The sequence below is a fragment of the Sapajus apella genome, unplaced genomic scaffold (genome assembly GCF_009761245.1).
Source record: "Sapajus apella isolate SASKATOON/1434 unplaced genomic scaffold, GSC_monkey_1.0 scaffold25, whole genome shotgun sequence".
Taxonomy (NCBI): Eukaryota; Metazoa; Chordata; class Mammalia; order Primates; family Cebidae; genus Sapajus; species Sapajus apella.
In genome coordinates this window covers 22,377,421-22,397,730 of record NW_022436965.1, presented here as the reverse complement: position 1 = coordinate 22,397,730, position 20,310 = coordinate 22,377,421, and the positions used below count along the sequence as shown (strand labels likewise).

The 20,310-nt window shown below is 36.1% G+C and overlaps 1 protein-coding gene across 2 annotated transcripts in view; it reads left to right on the top strand.

Moving 5' to 3' along the window:
• MAEL (maelstrom spermatogenic transposon silencer) overlaps positions 1 to 20,310 on the top strand; it is a 48,261-nt gene that overhangs the window by 20,057 nt on the left and 7,894 nt on the right. For both annotated transcript variants that reach the window (XM_032291516.1, XM_032291515.1), the window contains 3 exons: positions 8,342 to 8,466; positions 9,289 to 9,343; positions 9,464 to 9,605. In XM_032291516.1, the coding sequence (XP_032147407.1) occupies positions 8,342 to 8,466; positions 9,289 to 9,343; positions 9,464 to 9,605 (322 nt within the window). The remainder of the gene's footprint in view (positions 1 to 8,341; positions 8,467 to 9,288; positions 9,344 to 9,463; positions 9,606 to 20,310) is intronic.

Below are 20,310 nucleotides of genomic sequence, written 5' to 3'. Positions count from 1 at the left end.
ATATATATATTTATATATATATATATATATATATAAATGTATATATGTATATAAAAGGTTGCTTAGCTGGTGTATTCATTTACACATATTTACTTAAACTCTGTTTCAGGTTTATTGGAATCCCTACTATGTGCCAGACCTTCATTTATGAAAGTGTTACTGGCTTACTGTTTCTTCTTTGTTTTGATTCTGTTAACTCCTTCTTAAAAATCTATTTTTGACAACCTATTTTTACAACCTTTTCAAATCAGATTAACAGAAAGTATGGTTCTTTAAAAAAATCTATTAAAGACTCTAGGAATATTTTCTTAATTATTCAATGTAGGCAAAACTGAGTACAATGTTTCTCATTCAAGGAAACTTAAAATGTTCGGAGCTTACCAATTTGAGTGCGTCTTAAATTGCCAAGTTGATAATCCTGGGAAATATGCCAGTTAAATAAGATAAATGACTATTAGAGTGTCACCTGTCACCATAATAACTAAAAATGCCTATGCTAATGTAATTGAGCTGATTTAGAGGAGACTGTGTTTCATATAGTCACACAGTGGAATGAATTTACATGTGGATATGAAGAATATGAGTGGTATTTAAGGAACATGCGTATTGATCTCTCAAATACCCCTGTTCTGTCTGATCTTTTATGAACTATGAGTGTAAGGATAGGAGATCTTGGTTCTTCTCCTTGCCCAGTTTAACCAAAGGAGCTTTGCTTCTCTCCATTTTACTGGTTCATGATTTTCTTGAGAGAAATTCTGCTTTAAATTTCAGCTTCCTATACAAAAGGTCCATCAGGTTTTCAAAGGAAGCCTCTATACACAGAACAGATTATAACATTTATTTAAGGTATAAAGAACATTAATGAACAACAAAGCACCCACAAGTCAACTGAAAAAATAGTGCATTGCCAGTCCCATATCTCTCCCTAATGGCATCCCCTTCCCTCTTTATGAGAAAATGACGATTCTGAATTTTGTGTTTGAATTTTGTGTATTTCTTTTCTGAATAGTTTTACTACACGTACATATTTGTTTAAATTATATATTTATTTCTTTCAACTTCTATGTAATTAACATATTGTATATATCAGGATGCCCAATCCTTTGGCTTCCCTGGGCCACATTTTTTTTTTTTTTTTTTTGAGATGAAGTCTTACCCTGTTGCCCAGGCTGGAGAGCAGTAGCACGATCTTGGCTCACTGCAACCTCTGCCTCCCAGGTTCAGGCAATTCACCTGCCTCAGCTTCCCAAGTACCTGGGATTACAGGCTTACACCATCACGCCTGGCTAATTTTTTGTATCTTTAGAAGAGATGGGTTTCACCACATTGGCCAGGCTTATCTCAAACTCCTGACTTCCTGATCTGCCCGCCTCAGCCTCCCAAAGTGCTAGGATTACAGGTGTGAGCCACCATGCCTCGCCCCCAGGCCACATTGGAAGAAGAATTGTCTTGGGTCACACATGAAGTACACTAAAACTAATAATAGCTGTTGAGTTAAACAAAAAAATCTCATAATTTTTTCTCATAATGAAATCTCATAGTGAAAGTTTATGAATTTGTATTGCATTGCATTCAAAGCCGTCCTGGGCCACATGAGGCCTGCATGCTGCAGGTTGTGCAAGCTTGATGTATATGTTTCCTTTCCTGTATTTTTTAACTCTGTATCTTTCATTGATTTTCTATTGAATTGTTCATTTTTCTTACTGATTTGTGGAAGTTTCCTCTATCTTATCTGCCAATGGTTTTTTAAATTGTGTGCAGATACCTGTTTTCAGTTTGTGCCTTATATTTTCACTCTCTTTATGGTGTCTTTTAATGAACAGACTTTAAAAAATTTTTTTTGTTTAGAGATGGGGTCTTGCTATGTTGCCCAGGTTGGAGTGTGATGTTTTTTCACAGATGCAGTCATAGCTCACTGCAGCCTCAAACTCCTGAGCTCAAGTGATCCCCTGCCTCCCTCTCCTGAGTAGCTGGGACTTGAGGCATGTACTACTGTTCCCCACTTATTTTGTTTGTGTGTTTATTTATTTATCTTGAGATGAAGTCTCACTCTGTCATCAGGCTGGACTGCGGTGGTGCAATCTCCGCTCACTGCAGCCTTTGCCTCCTGGGTTCAAGTGATTCCTCTGCCTCAGCCTCCCAAGTAGCTAGGACTACAGGTGCGTGCCACCACTCCCAGCTTTTTTTTTCTTTACCTTTTTTTGTATTTTAGTAAAGATGGGATCTCATCATGTTAGCCAGGATGGTCTTTTTCTCCTGAACTAGTGATCTGCCTGCCATGGGCTCCCAAAGTGCTGGGATTACAGGTGTGAGTCATCACACCTGGCCTCTTGTTTTTATTTTTAATTTAGTAAATGTGTCAATGTTTTTATCATTTGTGGGGTTTTATGTCTTATTTAAGAATTCTTCTTTACCCCAAGGTTGTAAAGATAGTCTCTCTTTTCTTCTAAAAATTACAAGGTTTTATTTTTTGTATTCAAGTTATTATTCTATGTGGAATTGACTTGTGTATGGTATGAGGGAGAGATTCACTTTCATTTTTAACCATGTGGATAATCACTCATCACAGCATCATTTATTGACTTAATGAATTTGTACTCCAATATGTAGTGCCACCTGTATCATATGTTTCTGTTTGTGTGGGGGGAAGATCTTTTGTTCTCTTTGTCTTGTTCCATTCTTCTTTTTGCTGTCAATATCATATTCTTAAACATAGTAGTTTGATAATGTCTATTTAGACAAGCCCCTGACCTCATTCTTTTGGAATATCATGGCTGCTCTGACCCTTTGTTCTTCCATACACAATTTAGAATCAGTTTCTTCATGTTTTACATTAGGTCATTTTGGAGAAAACTGGTATCTTCATTATATTGAATCTTTATATTTGTAAATATTGGGCTTCCCTGTTATTTTTTAGATTTATAATGTCTTCCAATAAAATTTTATAATTTTCTCCACTAATGATCTGAATATCATTTGTTAAATTTATAGTTTATCATGCCTTTTGTTACTGTTATAAATTATATCCCTTGAAATTACATTTTCTAATTGTTTACTTTTGTATTTTGATTTTGTCCCACCCATTGGTAAACTCTGAGTTTTAACAAATTACTTAATCATATCTGTGAAATCACTTTGTTCTTTCTAATCTACATATCTTCATTTAAAATTTTTAAAATTTGTTTTGTTTTAGTCTACTGACCAGGACCACTGGTTTCTAGTGTTTCACCAGTGAGTATGCTATTTGCTGTAGTTTTTTTTTTCTTTCTTTCCCCACCCCTGTTTTTGGTATGTGCTCTTTATCAGGATAAAGATGTTTCCTTCTACATGCACACCTTGTTTTATTGCATTTCAGTTTATTGCACTTGGCATATATTGCATTTCTTTTACACATTTTGAGGTTTGTGGCAGCCCTGCATTGAGCAAGTCTATTGGCACCATTTTTCCAGTAGCATGTGCTTTTCTCTGTGTCACATTTTGGTAATTCTCACAGTATTTCAGATTTTGTCATTATTATCATATCTGTTAATGGTGAATCTGTGATCAGTGATCTTTGATGTTACTCTTGTAATTGCTTTGGAGTGTCGTGAACCATGCCCATATAAGATGGCAAATTTAATCAATAAATGTGATTAAATGTGTTCTGACTGCTCCACTGACTGGCCATTGCCTCATCTCTCTCCCTTTCCTTGGGCCTCACTATTCCCTGAGACACAATATTGAAATTAGGCCAATTAATAACCCTACAATGGCTTCTCAGTGTTCAAGTGAAAGGAAGAGCTACATGTCTCTCACTTTAAATCAGAAGCTAGAAATGATTCAGCTTGGTGAGGAATGTATATCAAAAGCTGCAGTAGGCCAAAAACTCGGCTTCTTATGCCAGATGACCAAGTTGTGAATGCAAAGGGAATGTTTTTGAAGGAAATTTATGTACTACTACATTGAACAACCAATGATAAGAACGCAAAACAGCCTCATTACTGATATGAAGAAAGTTTTAGTGGTCTGGATAGATCAGCATTCTCCAGCCACCACATTCCCTTAAGCTGAAGTCTAATCCAAAGCAAAGCCTCAACTCTCTTCAGTTCTGTGAAGGCTGAGAGGTGTGGAAGCTGCAGAATAAAAGTTTGAAGTTTGCAGAGTTTGGTTCATGAGGTTTAAGAAAAGAAGCCATCTCCATAACATAAAAGTGCAAAGTGAAGGAGCAAGTGGTTATGTAGACCCTGCAGCAAGTCATCCAGAGGATCTAGCTAAGATAAATGATTGAGGTGGCTACAGCAAATAGCAGATTTTTAATGAAGATGAAACCACCTTTTACTGGAAGAAAATACTATCTAGGAGTTATAGCTAGAGAGAAGTCAGTGCCTGGCTTCAAAGGACTGATTCTCGTTAGTCGCTAATGTAGCTGGTGACTTTAAGTTGAAGTCAGTGCTTATTTACCATTCTGAAAATCGCAGGGCTCTTAGGAAATTATGCTAAATTGACTCCGCTTGTGCTATTATAAATGGAACAACAAAGCCTAGAAGACAGCACAACTTTTGACAGCATGGTTTACTGAATATTTTAAGCCCACTCTTTGAGATCTGCTGCTCAGAAAAAAAATTCAAAATTTTACTGTTCATTGACAATAGACCTAGTCATCCAAGAGCTCTGGTGGAGATGTACAAAGAGATTAATGTTTTCATGCCTGCTACCACAGCATTCATTCAGTAGACCATGAATCAAGGAGTAATTTCAACTTTCAAGTCTTACTACTTAAGAAATATGTTTTATAAGACTGTAGCAGCCAGAAATGGCGATTCTTCTGATGGATCTAAGCAAAGTAAATTGAAAACCTGAAAAGGATTCAGTATTCTAGATGCCATTAAAAACATACATAATTCATTGGAGGAGGTCAAAATATCAACATTAAAGGTTGTTTGCAAGAAGTAGACTCCAACCCTCATGAATGACTTTGAGGGGTTCAAGACTTCAGTGGAGAAGTGATAGTAAGAAGAGAACTAGAATTAGAAATGGAACCTGAAAATGTGACTGAATTGTTGCAATCTCACAATAAAACTTGAATGGACAAGTAGTTGCTTATGGATGAGAAAAGAAACTAGTTGCTTGAGATGGAAGCTACTTCTGATGAAGATGCTGTGAACACTGGTTAAATGACAATGAAGTGCTAAGAATATTTCATAAACTTGGTGAAGTAGCAGCAGGGTTTGAAAAGATTGACTTAAATTTCAAAAGAAGTTCTGTGAGTAAAATGTTATCAAACAGTATCACATGCTACAGAGAAATTCTTCATAAAATGAAGAGTCAGTCAATGTAGCAAACTTCATTGTTTTATTTTAAAAAATTGCCACAGCAACTGCAGCCTTCAGCAACCACAACCCTGATAATCACTGGACAGCAACATCAAGGCAGGATCTTCTACCAGCATGGGAATTTAAACTAGTATAACCACTATAGAAAAAAAATGTGGAAATTCCTTAAAGAACTAAAAGTAGAACTACCATTTGAAAATTCTAACATTCACACTCCCAGGTATCTACCCAGAGGAAAATAAGTCATATGAAAAAGATAACTTGCACACTAATATTTATAGCAGCACAGTTTGCAGTAGCAAAAAATATGGAACCAGCCCAAATGCCCATCAGTCAACAAGTGGATAAAGAAACTAGTATATAAGTTTGTGTACATATGATGGAATACTACTCAGCCATAAAAAGGAGTGAGTTGATGGCATTTGCAGCAACCTGGATGGGATCGGAGACTGTTATTCTAAGTGAAGTAACTCAGGAATGGAAAACCAAACATGTTCCCACGCATAAGTGGGAGCTAAGCTGTGAGGATGCAAAGGCATAAGAATGTTGCAAGGGAATGATGCAAGGGACTTTGGAGACGGGGAAGGGAAGCATAGGAAGGGAGTAAGGGATAAAAGACTACAAATTGAGTTTAGTGTATACTACTTGGGGGATGGGTACACCAAAATCTCATAAATCACCACTAAAGAACTTATGTAACCAAATACCACCTGTTCCCCAAAAACCTATGGAAATAAAAACATTAAAAAAAAAAAATCTTTCACCAGCAAAAAGATTGCAACTCACTGAAGAATCAGCTGATCATTAGCATTTTTAGCAGTAAAACATTTTTATATTAAAATATATATGTTCTTTTTTAAAACAATGCTATGGCACACTTAAGAGTCGTAACTTTAGAGTACAGTAAACGTAACTTATATGCACTGGGAAACCAAAATATTTGTGTGACATTTCAATACTCACTTTATTGTGACAGTCTGGAGCTGAACCTACAGCATCTTCAAGATATTCTTATATTCTCAGTTTGGCTAGGGAGATAGCAGTTGCACACTTTAATGAATGTTCTTTCTGCATGTCATATGATTTGTGTCTTTTGTTCATGTGGCCATTTATTTACTTATTGAGACAGTCTCATTCCGTCACCCAGGCTAGAGTGCAATGGCATGATCTCAGCTCACTGCAGCCTCTGCCTCCTGGGTCAAGCAATTCTCGTGCCTCAGTTTCCTGAGTAGCTGGAATTATAGGTGCATGTCATCACACCCAGCTAATTTTTGTATTTTTGGTAGAGATAGGGTTTCCCCATTGTTGGCCATGCCAGTCTCAAACTCCTGATCTCAAGTAGCCCGCCCAACTTATCCTCCCAAAGCACTGGGATTACAGGTGTGAGCCACCACTCCAGCCTCATGTGGTAATCTACTAGTGTTAAACTAACCTTGTCTTCCAGGAACAAGCCCATCGTGGTTACTGTATATGTCACATATAAAATACTGAGTTTGGTTTGTTACTATTTTGTTTTAGGACTTTTGCATTTATGTTAAAGACAGATTAACTTTACCTAATTTTATTATCAAGGTTATTTTGCCATTATACAATAGGTTTGGGAATAGATTTTCAGTTTTTGAATTTGGTTATTTTTAATGGCTTTAGAGAAATTACTAATACTGTCTTTAATTTCCCTAAACATAATAAGCCTAGTTATTTTAAAGTGTTACACATCTGATAATCCTCTTACAGGGATCTTCTTTTGGAGGTTGATTTTATAGTCTGTTGGTTATCTTGATGTTCCATAAAGCTATCAGAATCTCTTCATATGCCTATTTTTGAGTGCTAAATAGTGTATATGAGGTCTTGTTATTTCTCTCCAAAGAAGATTTATGATTAGGTCTGTCAGAAAGCTGGAGTCACTAGCGTGTCAGATTATCTTAATCCATTTTCAGGAATTGAGATGGTTTTAAATTGGGCTTTAGACCTTACGAAAGTCCATTTGTAGCTGGCCTTTACTAGAAAAAAGGGAAGGATGGTTGGATAATCACCAAAAGATTATTAGTAAAATTTACATTTGACTTCACAGCATAACCAATGGAAGACAGAAGACAATGGAATTTTTTTAATTATAAATTTTTTATGTAATATTGCAATAAAATATTTAGCTCTTACCAGCTCTGAGTTGAGTGGAAACTCTGTTCTGTTTCTCAGCCTCTAAATCTCCACTTCCAGAATTGGTAACTGACCCTGGGAAGAAACAAATACAACTGCCAGATTCAGCTCTCTAAGATTTGTTCCTTTCCAAGATTTTGGGCCCATGATTCATGATTCCTCACCATTTTTATCTCTGCAGGTCTTTGAAGAAGGTGTTTCATCTGTTCAGCTTTTCCCTAGTCTATCATTAGAAGTTGAATAACTCCTGCATCTGTTTGGGGGAGAATGAGGGAGAATGGAATTCTCACTCATTCACTCAGGCTGGAGTGCAGTGGTGTGATCATAACTCACTGCAGGCTCAAACTCCTGGCTCAGTTGATCCAGCCTGAGCCTCCCAAGTAGCTGGGACTGTAGGTGCATACCACCACACCTGGCTTACTAAATCTTTTTAAAAATAATTAACAATTTTATGCTAAAATTTCTGATTTGATCTCCTCAGACATAATTATGTAAAATCTTCTCAAAGATTATGTAAAAAGTATGTAAAAATTATGTAAAATTCTCTTAATCCATTAATTCCTAATGCTCTGTGTGATCTTAATATCCTCAAGCTTTTTTATTTTCTGTGAGAAAGCTGGTCTAAATTACTTGGGCTTTATTTTTCCTGTGAGTGGGCGTCATATAACTTTTTATAAAGCAGTCATTACTATTTAGTTCTCATAGAGCTGTAAGACTGTGGGTTAAAATACATAAAATCCTCACCAAAATGGGTCTGGGTACAAGTACTTAACTATGTGTTACCCACTACTCTCTTCTTATACCCCTACTTCCATACGTACCCCATAATATTTGTCTTGCTCAAAGTTTGAACTTCTTTTTATTTCCCTCAGGTGATTCTAGTCACAAGATTCCTATTTCAAATTTTGAATCTGGGCATAGCCAAGCAACTGTGTTACAAAACCTTTACAAATTTATTCATCCAAATCCGGGGAACTGGCCACCCATCTACTGCAAGGTAATTTCAGGTTTAGAAGTTCTTTTAAGATATCAATTTATATACTAAAAGAACCATAAACCAAAGAATTTTTGCCTGTATATTTTTGTCTATGTATTCATTGTGTGTCTTAAAACATATTTATTTTGAATTGTTTTGAATGTAATTAGGTATAATGCCTATTTTTAAAATTTCTCCAATTTGGAGGGATTTTGAAGACTGCAAAAGCTAAATATGTGTCTGTTTTGGTAGAGTTCATGTTTTCTGGAGTTCCTTTTTCTGAACAATCTGCAATGTCTTTTTATTCTTAAGAATGAATGCTCCAAAATATCTTACCAATAAGTGCAGTGTAGGGAAAAGAAAAAAAAGAATGGATGCTCCATTCTGTACACCAATCTTTCCAAACAAGATTATCTTTTCTTCAGAAGTGTCTTTGTAGCAACCCCTTCCCTTCTACGTTTGTAATATTTAGAGAGACTATATTCTTCCAGGCTTGGAGTTGAAAAATTGAGTTTTAACTTTGCTACTTAGTCTAACCATGAGGTGATTACCTGATCTTTTTCTTAACATTGGTTTCTTCATTTGTGTACCCTAGGACTCTCTTGCTCCTCATAAAGTCTCTTAACATTTCTGTATAAATGTAACTGATTAATAATAGCAGTAGTATTTTCTAATATATGTCAATTTTTTATAGTTTTCATTTCGTTGTCACAAACTCTTCAGTCTTTCTTCTGTGCCCCCTACGACCATTTTGAAAGGACCAGCATTAGAAGTCATTTAAAGTAGGAGAAGATGCAAGTAATTTTCTTTCTCTTTTTTTTTTTTTTTTTTTGCTTTCTCCAGTCTGATGATAGAACCAGAGTCAACTGGTGTTTGAAGCATATGGCAAAGTTATCAGGTAAGTAAAACTCTGGGTTGCTGCAGAAGTGCTTTATAGTATCTGTATTTGTTTCCATTTTGATATCTTCCAAGTATCTAAATTTACTAACTGTATGTGTTTTTCTATTATTAATGGAAGAAATCAGGCAAGATCTACAACTTCTTACTGTAGAGGACCTTCTAGTGGGGATCTACCAGCAAAAATTTCTCAAGGAACCCTCTAAAACCTGGGTTCGAAGCCTCCTAGATGTGGCCATGTGGGATTATTCTAGCAACACAAGGTATTGTTAGCATTTTTGCTTTAGAGTCATTTTGACTTCTGACTTGAGAAAATATGGTAGGATTATTTTTGTTTTTTTGTGTAATATTTTCCCATTTAAGCTTGGAATCATTGTATTTTCTTGAATATAAAATTTGATTGATAGTAAGATACATTGTTGTTACTTGTGTACTGCTAAAAACAAACTGCCAATAAACTGTTCTCTCTTATCACTTAGAATCTCTATGCTGATAAAATAATGTCCTTAGATTTATTTAGACAGATTTTTATCACATAGAAGTCTTGTACTTACATATAAAATAATTTATAAGTGCAATGAATAGGCAAAAGTATTTTTTATTTTGAGATAATTTGAGACTTACAGAAAAGTTGCAAGAATAATACAAAGTATGCTATTCTCTGTTTCCTTAATTGCTAGCATTTTAATACATTTTCTATGATTTTGTTCCTAAATATATGTATACTTTTTTAAAACCATTTGGGGGTAAGTTGCTGTCATTATGCCTGTTTACACCTAAATACTTCAATATGTGTTTCCTGGGAATAAGAATGTTTAGTCTACAGCCGTAAGCACCCTGAACACTCCTGATCTTGTCTGATCTTACAAGCTAAGCAGGGATTGGCCTGGTTAGTACTTATATGAGAGACTGCCTGGGAATACTGGGTGCTGTAGGCTTTTACTGTGTATGTACGTGCATGGGTGTGTCTGTGTATGTAGAACGTTTATATTACCATAGTGTAATTATAAAAATCAGGATATTGGATATAGGATACAATACTATTATCTAATCTGAAGACCATATTCTTAATGTATTATTGTTCCACTATGTTTTTTGTAGCCAAAAAAACTCTGAGTCCAATCCAGGACCACATGTTGCACTTAGTTATTATGTCTCTTTAATTTGGAACAGTTCCTCAGTCTTACTTTTATTTTCACGATCTGGACATTTTTGAGTACAGGCCAGTTATTTTATAGAATAGTTTCTTACTTTGAGTTTATCTGTATTTCCTCATGGTTAAATTGAGAGTATGTATTTTTGGCAGGAATACCGCAGAAGTGATTATGTGACTGCTCAGTGTGTCGTATCTGGAGGCATATGATGTCAGTTTGTCCCTATACTGATAATGATAACTTTGATCACTTGTTTAAAATAATGCCTGTCAATATTTCTTTATTGGAAAATTATTTTTTTACCATATATATATATATATATATATATATTTTTTTTTTTTGAGACAGAGTCTTGCTGTGTCACCCAGACTAGAGTGCAATAGCACAATCTCAGATTACTGCACCCTCCGCCTACCAGGTTCAAGCGATTCTCATGCTCCAGCTTCTTGAGTAGATAGGATTACAGGCACCCATCACTGTGCCTGGCTAATTTTTGTATATTTAGTGGAAATGGGGTTTCACCATGTTGGCCAGGCTGGTCTTGAACTCCTGACCTCATGCAATCCACCTGCCTCAGCCTCCCAAAGTGCTGGGATTACATGTGTGAGCCACTGCTCCCAGCTTTTTACCATATAATTAATAAATATTTTGTGGGGAAATACTTTCAAATTGGGTAGATATTCTCTTCCTCAAACTTTCATATACAAGTTTAGTATCCAGTGCCAGTTTTTGCCTGAGTCAGTTATTACTGTCATTGTGAAAAGTGACTTTTCTAATTTGATTATTCCTTCTGCTTTTATTGGTTGGCATTCCACTGTAAAAAAAAAAAAAAAAAAAAAGCTGCTCCTTTTCACCCACTTATTTTTTTCATTTATATGAGCATGCACTCATGGATTACTATTCAACACATTATAATCTATTATTGTATTTTATTTTTATGATCAAATTGTTCCATAAATGGCCAGTGGGAATACCTTCAAGTGGGGGTTTGTGTGTCCTTTTGACATTGCTTCATTGCTTTCTATCTAACGGTGCTTCTTTGCTTTCTGTTTGGCACGAAATGTTCCAGGTTTATCTTTTACTTTCTCTGTTCTAGCCCTGGATTAGCCATTTCTCCAAGAATCTCTGGTTTCTTTTACTGGAACATAATATTTAGGAGATGGGATCTGGTTGGTAGGTGTGCTCATTTCTTACTAGAGTGTCATTGATTCTAGATCCCCTTAGTGGAGAGAGCTAGGAAATTGTGTGTGTGTGTGTGTGTGTGTGTGTGTGTGTGTGTGTGTGTGTGTGTGTGTGTGGTTGGTTTACACTATACATACACATCTGTTTGTAGCTAGGTCTCTTACTCTTTTTATCCATCTCTGCCTTACCATGAGTTCACACTTAACATATAATTTCAATCCAATGCCGTAGAGTTCTCTAGCTTTTATTACTTTTTAAAACATTTTCTTTCTCTGAGCATGAGAGCCTGGGCTGTCAATATTTTTCAGAGTTGTATGATAACCGCTATTTTGAAAAAAAGACATACAACTCTTTAGAGTTTGTTTATAATAGTTTTTAGTCTGAAAGTATGTAGTCAAAATACTTTGTTCAAAAGTTATTTAGGTTCTTTTTTTCCCCTTTCAGTACAAATTATTCTTTTGGAATATACTAATAGTTAAGTTCATTGGCTTGTTGTATTCCATTTTTGCTCATTTATCTTTTGAATGTCTAAAGCATTTCCATTGTGTAAACAACAATAATATTCAGAAGTGTCACTTTATTATAGTTCCATAAAAAAATCTTGTTAGTGCATTAAATTTATAAATTAACTTGGGGATAACTAAAATATTTATAATGTTGAGTTGTTTCCAAGACTAGGGACATCTTTCCGTTGCTCAAATCTACTTTTGTGTCTTTCAAATATGTTTTAAAATTTTTCTCATGCGCATTGTGCATATCTGGGACTGGTGCATTTTTGTAGGGGCAGTTCTTTTGTAACTTTTTCTATGGAAATTGATTTTATTAGGCTTTCTAATTTTAACGGGGTAAATTTTGGTAATCTGTATGTTTTTGGAAAATGATACATATTATATAGCTTTTCAAAGTTATTTGTTTAAAGGTCTGCAAAGAAGTGCAGTCTCTTAAAATTTTTTAAATTTCTTCTGTTTTAGTGGTTATCTTGTCATTGTGTATTTGTGCTCTCATTGTTTTGTAAGCAAGTGTGTTGTCTTTTATTGAGAACAATAGGATTTTAATTATTAGACCTGTGTTTCTATTCTCTTCCTAATTAATTTTTGCTATTCTCTTTGTATGTTGTGGTTCTTTTTCTAGTTTTAGGGGCTGGAAATGTAATTCATTTATCTTTTGCCTGATTTTTTTGATGTGTTATAGTAGAGTGAATTTTCTCTTAATCATTGTTTTCAATGAATTACATAGATTTTTTTGCATGCAATATTTTCATTGCCATTTTAAACAAATTGTCATTTTAATTTTCAACCACTATCTCTTTAAATACAAGGCTTTTAAATGTCCAGGCAAGAAGGACTTTCTACATTTTGTTTTTCTTTTAGTAAATTCCAGTGTTTTTACATTGTGATCAGAAAATGTTTGTAATACTTTTACTTTATGGAAGTTACTGGTATTTGGGGTTTATTTTTTGCTAACTTAACATTATCAATTTTTGTGACTGTTCTCTTGTCATATGAGAATATACTTTCTTTTCAGGATATAGCATTTGAGATACATATACACACACATACATGATCTACATTGATTGTATTGTTTAAAACTTTTGCTAATGTTTTACACAGTATTTCCTTGAGTTTCTAGAAAATGCAACTTCATTTTATGGCTTTGTGTGTTCCTTTTGTGAAATTTGGTCTGTTAATTCTCTTGACCTTAGTTATCTGATATTTTTGACTGGAGTTGTTTTGCCTGGAGACCTTAATCTTTTTTCAAAGTCTAATACTTTCACTAGGATGTTTCTCTGAGTTTATATGCAGGTCCATTTACTGAGCATTTGGTGAGCCCTTACAATATGCAGAATCAGGTTCTATTTCTGGAGATTTTTTTTAGATCATAGTTTAATGTTAGTTTTGTTCCACTGTTAATGTTTCTTTTTCAAAGGAGTCATATATATATATATATATATATATATATATATATATATGTTTCATCTTTTTTGCCTTTTATTTTAATCACTTTTTCTGACCCTTTTTACTTTGTTTATTCTCATGATAGTTTCTGCTTTCTTCAGCTTCTCTTATTAACTTTAAAAATGAATCTGTTCAGCCTTGAGCAGTTGGTAATTTAGCTCTTTTCTGTAATTTTTTTTCTTTTTTTCCCCTCTCTTTCCTGATTTAACTCATTTCTTTTTCTTTTTTTATTTATTTTGGTTTCTAGTTTCAATGTTTCTCATGCAGGGTGTGTTTCCGTATTCTCATATCCTTTCTGAGAATATTTAATTTAACATGGAATGGTAACTGATATGGTTTGACTGTGTCCCCACCCAAATCTCATGTGGTTTGGCTCTGTGTCTCCACCCAAATCTCACCTCGAATTGTCATTCCCATAACCCCCACATGTCAGCGGTTAGACCAGGTGGAGATAAATGGATCATGAGGGTGGTTCCTTCTAGCTGTTCTCATGAGATCTGACGGATTTAATAAACATCTGGCATTTCTTCTGCTTACATTTACTCCATCATGCTACCTTGTGAAGATGGTAGCTGCTTCTCCTTTGCCTTTCCCGTGATTGCAAATTTCCTGAGGCCTCCCCAGCGATGCAAACCATGAGTCAGTTAAACCTCTTTCCTTTATGAATTACCCAGTCTTGAATATTTCTTCATAGCAGTGTAAGAATGGACTAATAGAGTAATGTTATGCTTTTTTTCTCCTTCATATTTTTGGAGGGGGCTTGAGTATGAGAAGTTATCAGCCAAAGTGTTTTGATTCTCATTTTCTATTTTCTTTTTAGTTTCTTCTTCTTCTTCTTTTTTTTTTTTTAAAGAGTCTTGATGTTACCCCAGCTGGATTGCAGTGACATAATCATAGCTCAGTGCAGCCTAGAACTCCTAGGGGTCAAGCAATCCTCCTGCCTCAGTCTCCTCAGTAGCTGGGACTACAGGCATGTGTTACCATGCCTACCTAGTTATTTTTCATTTTTTGTAGAGACAGGGTCTTGTTATGTTGCCCAGGCTGGTGTAAAACTTCTGGCCTCAAGCGATCTTCCTGCCTCAGCCTCCCAAATTGTTGGGATTACAGGTGTAAGGCCATCATGCATGGCTATTTTTTTTTAATGATAGCTTGTTTTCTTCCTATAATAGCTTTTTATAGATAAAGATACATTGCTCCTTTGTATTTCTTGGACAAGCCTGATAATTTAGGGGGAGATTTGATTGAGAGTCTTTGTTCCAAGAACTTTCCTCTCTATCATCATGACAAAGTACAGGTTCTTTAATGAATGTTTTCGGGATGGTAGGAATGTGGTTGTAGGTTCTTCAAATTTTTTTTCCTGCATGATCTTGGATTTCCCCCTTTGCTTTTTTTCTCCACCTAATTTCTAAAGGGCCCTTCCCTCTTCCTCGTTCACTTATTAGCCCAGTCACTTTCCTATAGTCAATGCTCTGATCTACTAGGACTATTTGAATATTTACATGAAGAATAGGCTTCCTCATTGTAAGAATGATTTTAATTTAATCTTAGGCTCTCTATTTTCTTTCTTCCCCACAGTTTTTTTCTGGGCTCCACTCCATATAAAGGCTGGGGTAGGAGATTGAGAAATTGCTCCACTGAAAATTAAAGTTTTCATTTTTGTATTTATAGATAACTGAGCTTTTTAGCATTCCTCTAGTTATGCTGCAGGTGTAGATTTTGTTTTCCCCACATTTGTTGTTGTTGTTCTTGTTAATCTGTAAAGTTTATGGATGATATGTTGGGATTTTGGATTTATGTACCATTACCTCAGCCACAGGCTGAAGTATTTGTAAAATTTCTCATTGGGTCATTCATTGTCCATGTTTTTATGCATTATTGTCCTCTGTGCCATTAAGAGTGTTGGCGATACAGCATTTCTTTTTTTTTTTTTTTTTTTAAAGGAGTCTTGCTCTGTCGCCCAGTCTGGAGTGCAGTGGCACAATCTTGGTTTACTGTAACCTCTGCCTCCTGGGTTCAAGCAATTCTCCAGCCTCAGCCTCCCAAGTAGCTGGGCCTACAGGCACCCGCCACCACACCTGGCTAATTTTTGTATTTTTAGTAGAGACGGGGTTTCACCATATTGGCCAGGCTGATCTTAAACTCCTGACCTTGTGATCCGCTTGCCTGGGGCTCTGAAAGTGTTGGGATTACAGGCATAAGCCACCGCACCCGGCCATAGCATTTCTTAAAAAAGAACTCCACTGTTATCTTTGGGGGTTTTTTCTAAGCATACCCTTTCTGCAAGTTTTTGATGCTGGTTTTTTCTTGATCTTTTCAGAAGAGGTCAAAAGAAAGTTTTCAGGGACAAACTATTATGTCCTCAAATAATCTTTAAATGGTTTATTGACTAAAATTTTGAAGAATTGCAAATGTCTGGTTACCATCAAAATTAATAATTAAATTTGTACATCCTTAGGCAGTGGCAACTATTTTTAGACTGTCAAACAGATATTGTGGAATACCTTCAATTGTAAAGTGCATTCTAATTTTGCTTAAAATGTGAAGAAAATGTGTTTTATAATTGAGGAAATACAGTGTCAAGTTCAGCAGAGTAGGTACACTCTGCAGCAAGATTAGAGTAGCTCTAATTTAAGACATTATTTGAGGTCCATGCCATGGGATTTTGTTAAAGGTAAAACTGTTACATAGTACTTTAGGCGCTTTACTAAACTTCTTTGGACAGGATGGATTTACTTTCCATTGAGCTTCATAACATAATAAGATTCTAATGTATAATATTTTACAAGGGAGTTTGGATTGTAATGTACAATAGAAACAGAATCTGTTAATATAAGCGAATGAAACTTATTCCAAGCACTGCTCTTAAACGCCTACTAAAAGACCTTAAAGTTTGTAATAAATTTGTGATAAATGTTTTTTCTAGCTCCAGGAGAAATGGGTAGGTTTTGTATTGGTGAGATTGAGTAGAGTTAGACAAACTGAATATTGAAATCCTAAGTAAACAGGCTGTTAATAATAACATGTTGTTTTGGAGGTTAGAATATTTATAACTTTTATAGATTCCTTAGTCTCCTGATGCTACTTGTCATGATGTTCTTGGACTAATTCACTGTCTATGACCTGCTGACTAAAATATGGCAGCCTTTATTTAATCAACAAATATTTATTGAGCATCTCCTCTGTGCCAGGAGATGGTACAAAGATGAGCAAAAGTAATGTGGTTCCTGCCTTCAAGAAGCTAGCAGTTAAGTAGGAAAGAAACATACAGTACATAATAAAGAAAATGGTAATTTTTAGTTTATCATAAGTGCTGAGAAGAAAATCAACAGGACACTCTAACAGAGAAGAATGTGTAGAAAAGTAGACCACTTTATAGAGTAGTCAAGAAGACTTTGAGAGTGTGACATTAAAACTGAAAACCGAAGTGGAAGAAACATGCAGCCATGCAAAAAATGGTAAGAAGAGCACCCTGGACAGAGGGATAGCAAAGCATTGAGGTAAAGGCTTGGTGTTTACTAGAAATTGTTAGACAATCAGTGTGACTGGGGAGGAATGAGTGAAATGAAGAATGCATAAGATGAGGTTGAAGCCATTGGGGGGTCAGAAACACAAGGCCTTGTTAGCCATAAGATGGAATTTTATCAATTAGGGAAGTGTCAGATTACATCTAAAAGGTCTGAATTTTTAATTCAGTGTATTAAAGGGTGTATTATAAGGAGGCAAAAAGGGAAGTATGGAACCTGTGATTATTAGATGATTTCTCTAATCCAGGCAAGAAATGGCTTGCGCTAGGGTGATGGTGGAGTGATGGAGAGGAATAGGTTGATTTAAAATTGGTAAAAGACAGTAGACCTTGCTGATGGACTGGACCCAGGGAGAGAAAATGCAAAGAAATAATGAAAGATGACACCCAGTTTTCTGGTTTATACTACTGGATAGATGGGGAAGAGAGGAGCAAGAAGGTTACAATGTTCTGAGGTCCTGGTGAGGCATCACATCTGTAGATAGCAGGCAAGCAACCTGTGGTCCTGACCTAGAGTTCAGTGAAGTGGTTTGGGTAGTGTCAGCATTCTTTTCACTATGTGCTGGGCACTGAAGATATAATACAGAAAGACAAGTCTTCTGCCTTAATATACCTCACAGCATGTAGATGAGATCACTCTGACAAACAGCAGAAAGAGAACAGGACTCAGCACAAGCCCTGACAAGCTCTGATAAGTTAAAATGTGGGCAGAGGCTTTTTGAAGTCTCAGTATCTCTCAGCCTATAAGTGTTGCTATGTTACACAAATCATCATAGCCATCATCAGTGTTGATGAGGGTTGAAGACATGAGAAAAACTGGGATTCTGGATGTAATAATTTCATAAATCCCCTTGAAGTAGTTGGTCTTCTTTGCCACTATAAAGTACTCTGCGTTTCTACACACTCTTCTGTAAGCTGTTAGAGCTGTTAGTTTGCTTTTGTTCCCTGGATTATCTCATTCTTCTGGGTTGTGAGTTGTGGTCTGTTTCCTTCTTTTTCACGTTGCAGGCTTTTCTTGAATGTCTTGATTATCCTTGATTGCGCTCATATTTAGAAATGAGGCTATAAAGCTGAGTAAGTGTTCCATATTGTTCAGTGGGGATTGTTAACTGATGAGGCTTTCCTGTAAAGAAAGCAGACAAGAGAGAGAGATGTTAATTTGGAGGCAAAATCCTAAATGCCGGAATATGAAAGGCTTTGCTTTAGGGTACAAGCAACCATTCTTGCTGCCTGATTTTCCAAGAACAGTTTACTTTTTTGCATCGGGGGTCAGGGAAGTAGACTGTTCTTTTTCCGGAAGTTCAGCCTCATGTCTTCTTTTTCTGCTCTGTGAGTAGAGACATGTTCATAAGTCCAAAGCCTCTCCTGAGTTCTGATAGGCAGACCTCCTTCTGCTGTATCCTCTTCTGTGAACACTGAAGACTGTGACTTCTGTCCAGCTTCACCAGTTACCATTTTTTTTTTCCCGCACAGATTTGTTAAACTGTCTTCTCTGGAGACCTCTTTCTGCTTTTTTCCTTTGTTGTGGACATGTACCATTTTTATTCTTTGGCTGTCATCTTCATAGGGTCTTGGGAGCAAGAAGAGATAAATTTGTGCATGTGTTTAATTCACCATCTTGAACCAGAACCCCCAGCAATAGTAGTGTTAAAAGATGAAATTTTGCCTGTAATCTCAGCACTTTAAGGAGGCCATTGCAGGCAGATCACCTGAGGTAGGGAGTTCGAGACCAGCCTGACCAACATGGAGAAACCCCGTCTCTACTGAAAATACAAAATTAGCCGGGTGTGGTGGCATATGCTTGTAATCCCAGTTACTCAGGAGGCTGAGGCAGGAGAATCGCTTGAACCCAGGAGGCAGAGGTTGTAGTGGGCCAAGATGGCACCACTGTACCCCAGTCTGGGTAACAAAAGCAAAACTTTACCTCAAAAAAGAAAAAAAGATACAGTTTTATACTTTACCACTTTAGAATAGTTTTCCTTAGTCCAATTTAATGAGCTTTTGATATTTAGCGGGATTTGAGCTGCTCTTGTACATAAGGCACTTGTATGGGAAAATTTCTTTGGGAAATGTGGGAAAGAGTGACGCAATTGTCCTTAACCTCAGAATCTCCTGCTCAATAAGACTCTAGTGTGAAAATGCTAGTCATATATGGTAAATTCTGGTAGAATTTCAAAAGAGTTTCAAATAATTATGAAAAATCAGATGCGAAAGATGTCACTTAAGTGTTGTGAGGGTTTAAAAACTACTAAATACTATATGGAATAAATATTTTATTTGTTTCCTCTGTGAAGATAGAATTTCTTAGAGCAGAGATTTGGATTGATGGGGGGACCTTTCCAGTTAAAAAATGGCCTGAATAGTGACTTAGAGAAATGAAGCCAGCTGGGCACGGTGGCTCATGCCTGTAATCCCAGCACTATGGAGGCCAAGGTGGGTGGATCACTTGAGGTCAGCAGTTCGAGGCCAACCTGGCCAACATGGTAAAACCTTGTCTCTACTAAAAATACAAAAATTAGCCAGTCATGGTGGTGCACGTTTATAATATCAGCTACTCAGGAGGCTGAGGCACGAGAATTGCTTGAACCCAGGAGGTGGAGGTTGCAGTGAACCGAGATCACGCCACTGCACTCCAGCCTGGGCAGCAGAATGAGACTCGTCTCAAAACAAAACAAAACAAAATGAAAAACAGAAATGAAAGCCAAAAGACTGTTTAAGAAAAACCAGTAAGTCAGTTTGACTACAGCGTATATGTAACTATAGGATGACAGTGGTCCATAAGGGCAGGTAAAGGCAGGGTTATCCTTGAAAAGAAGAATCTTAATGCTGAAATAGAAAAGGAGGTCATAGGGACCTTTTGAGATAAAGAGGAAAAGAGTGTAAGATCTTTGTGCTGCACATCATTTGAGTGAGGAAGATTATGTTGCAGTCTTGAGAGGAAGCTGTGAGTTTAGCTTAACAAAGTATACAAAGCCATTCTGAATTTTGACACATTTATACAATGAACCTTCCTTTACTAGAAAATAAGCTCATATTTTTAGGGAGATTGGTGGAATAATTTTGAGGAAGAGGATTAAGACGTATGAGTATAAAAACGATCAAAACAGTGTCATTTTTAATGGCAGAACCATAGATTTGGAGGCTTTTTGTCTTC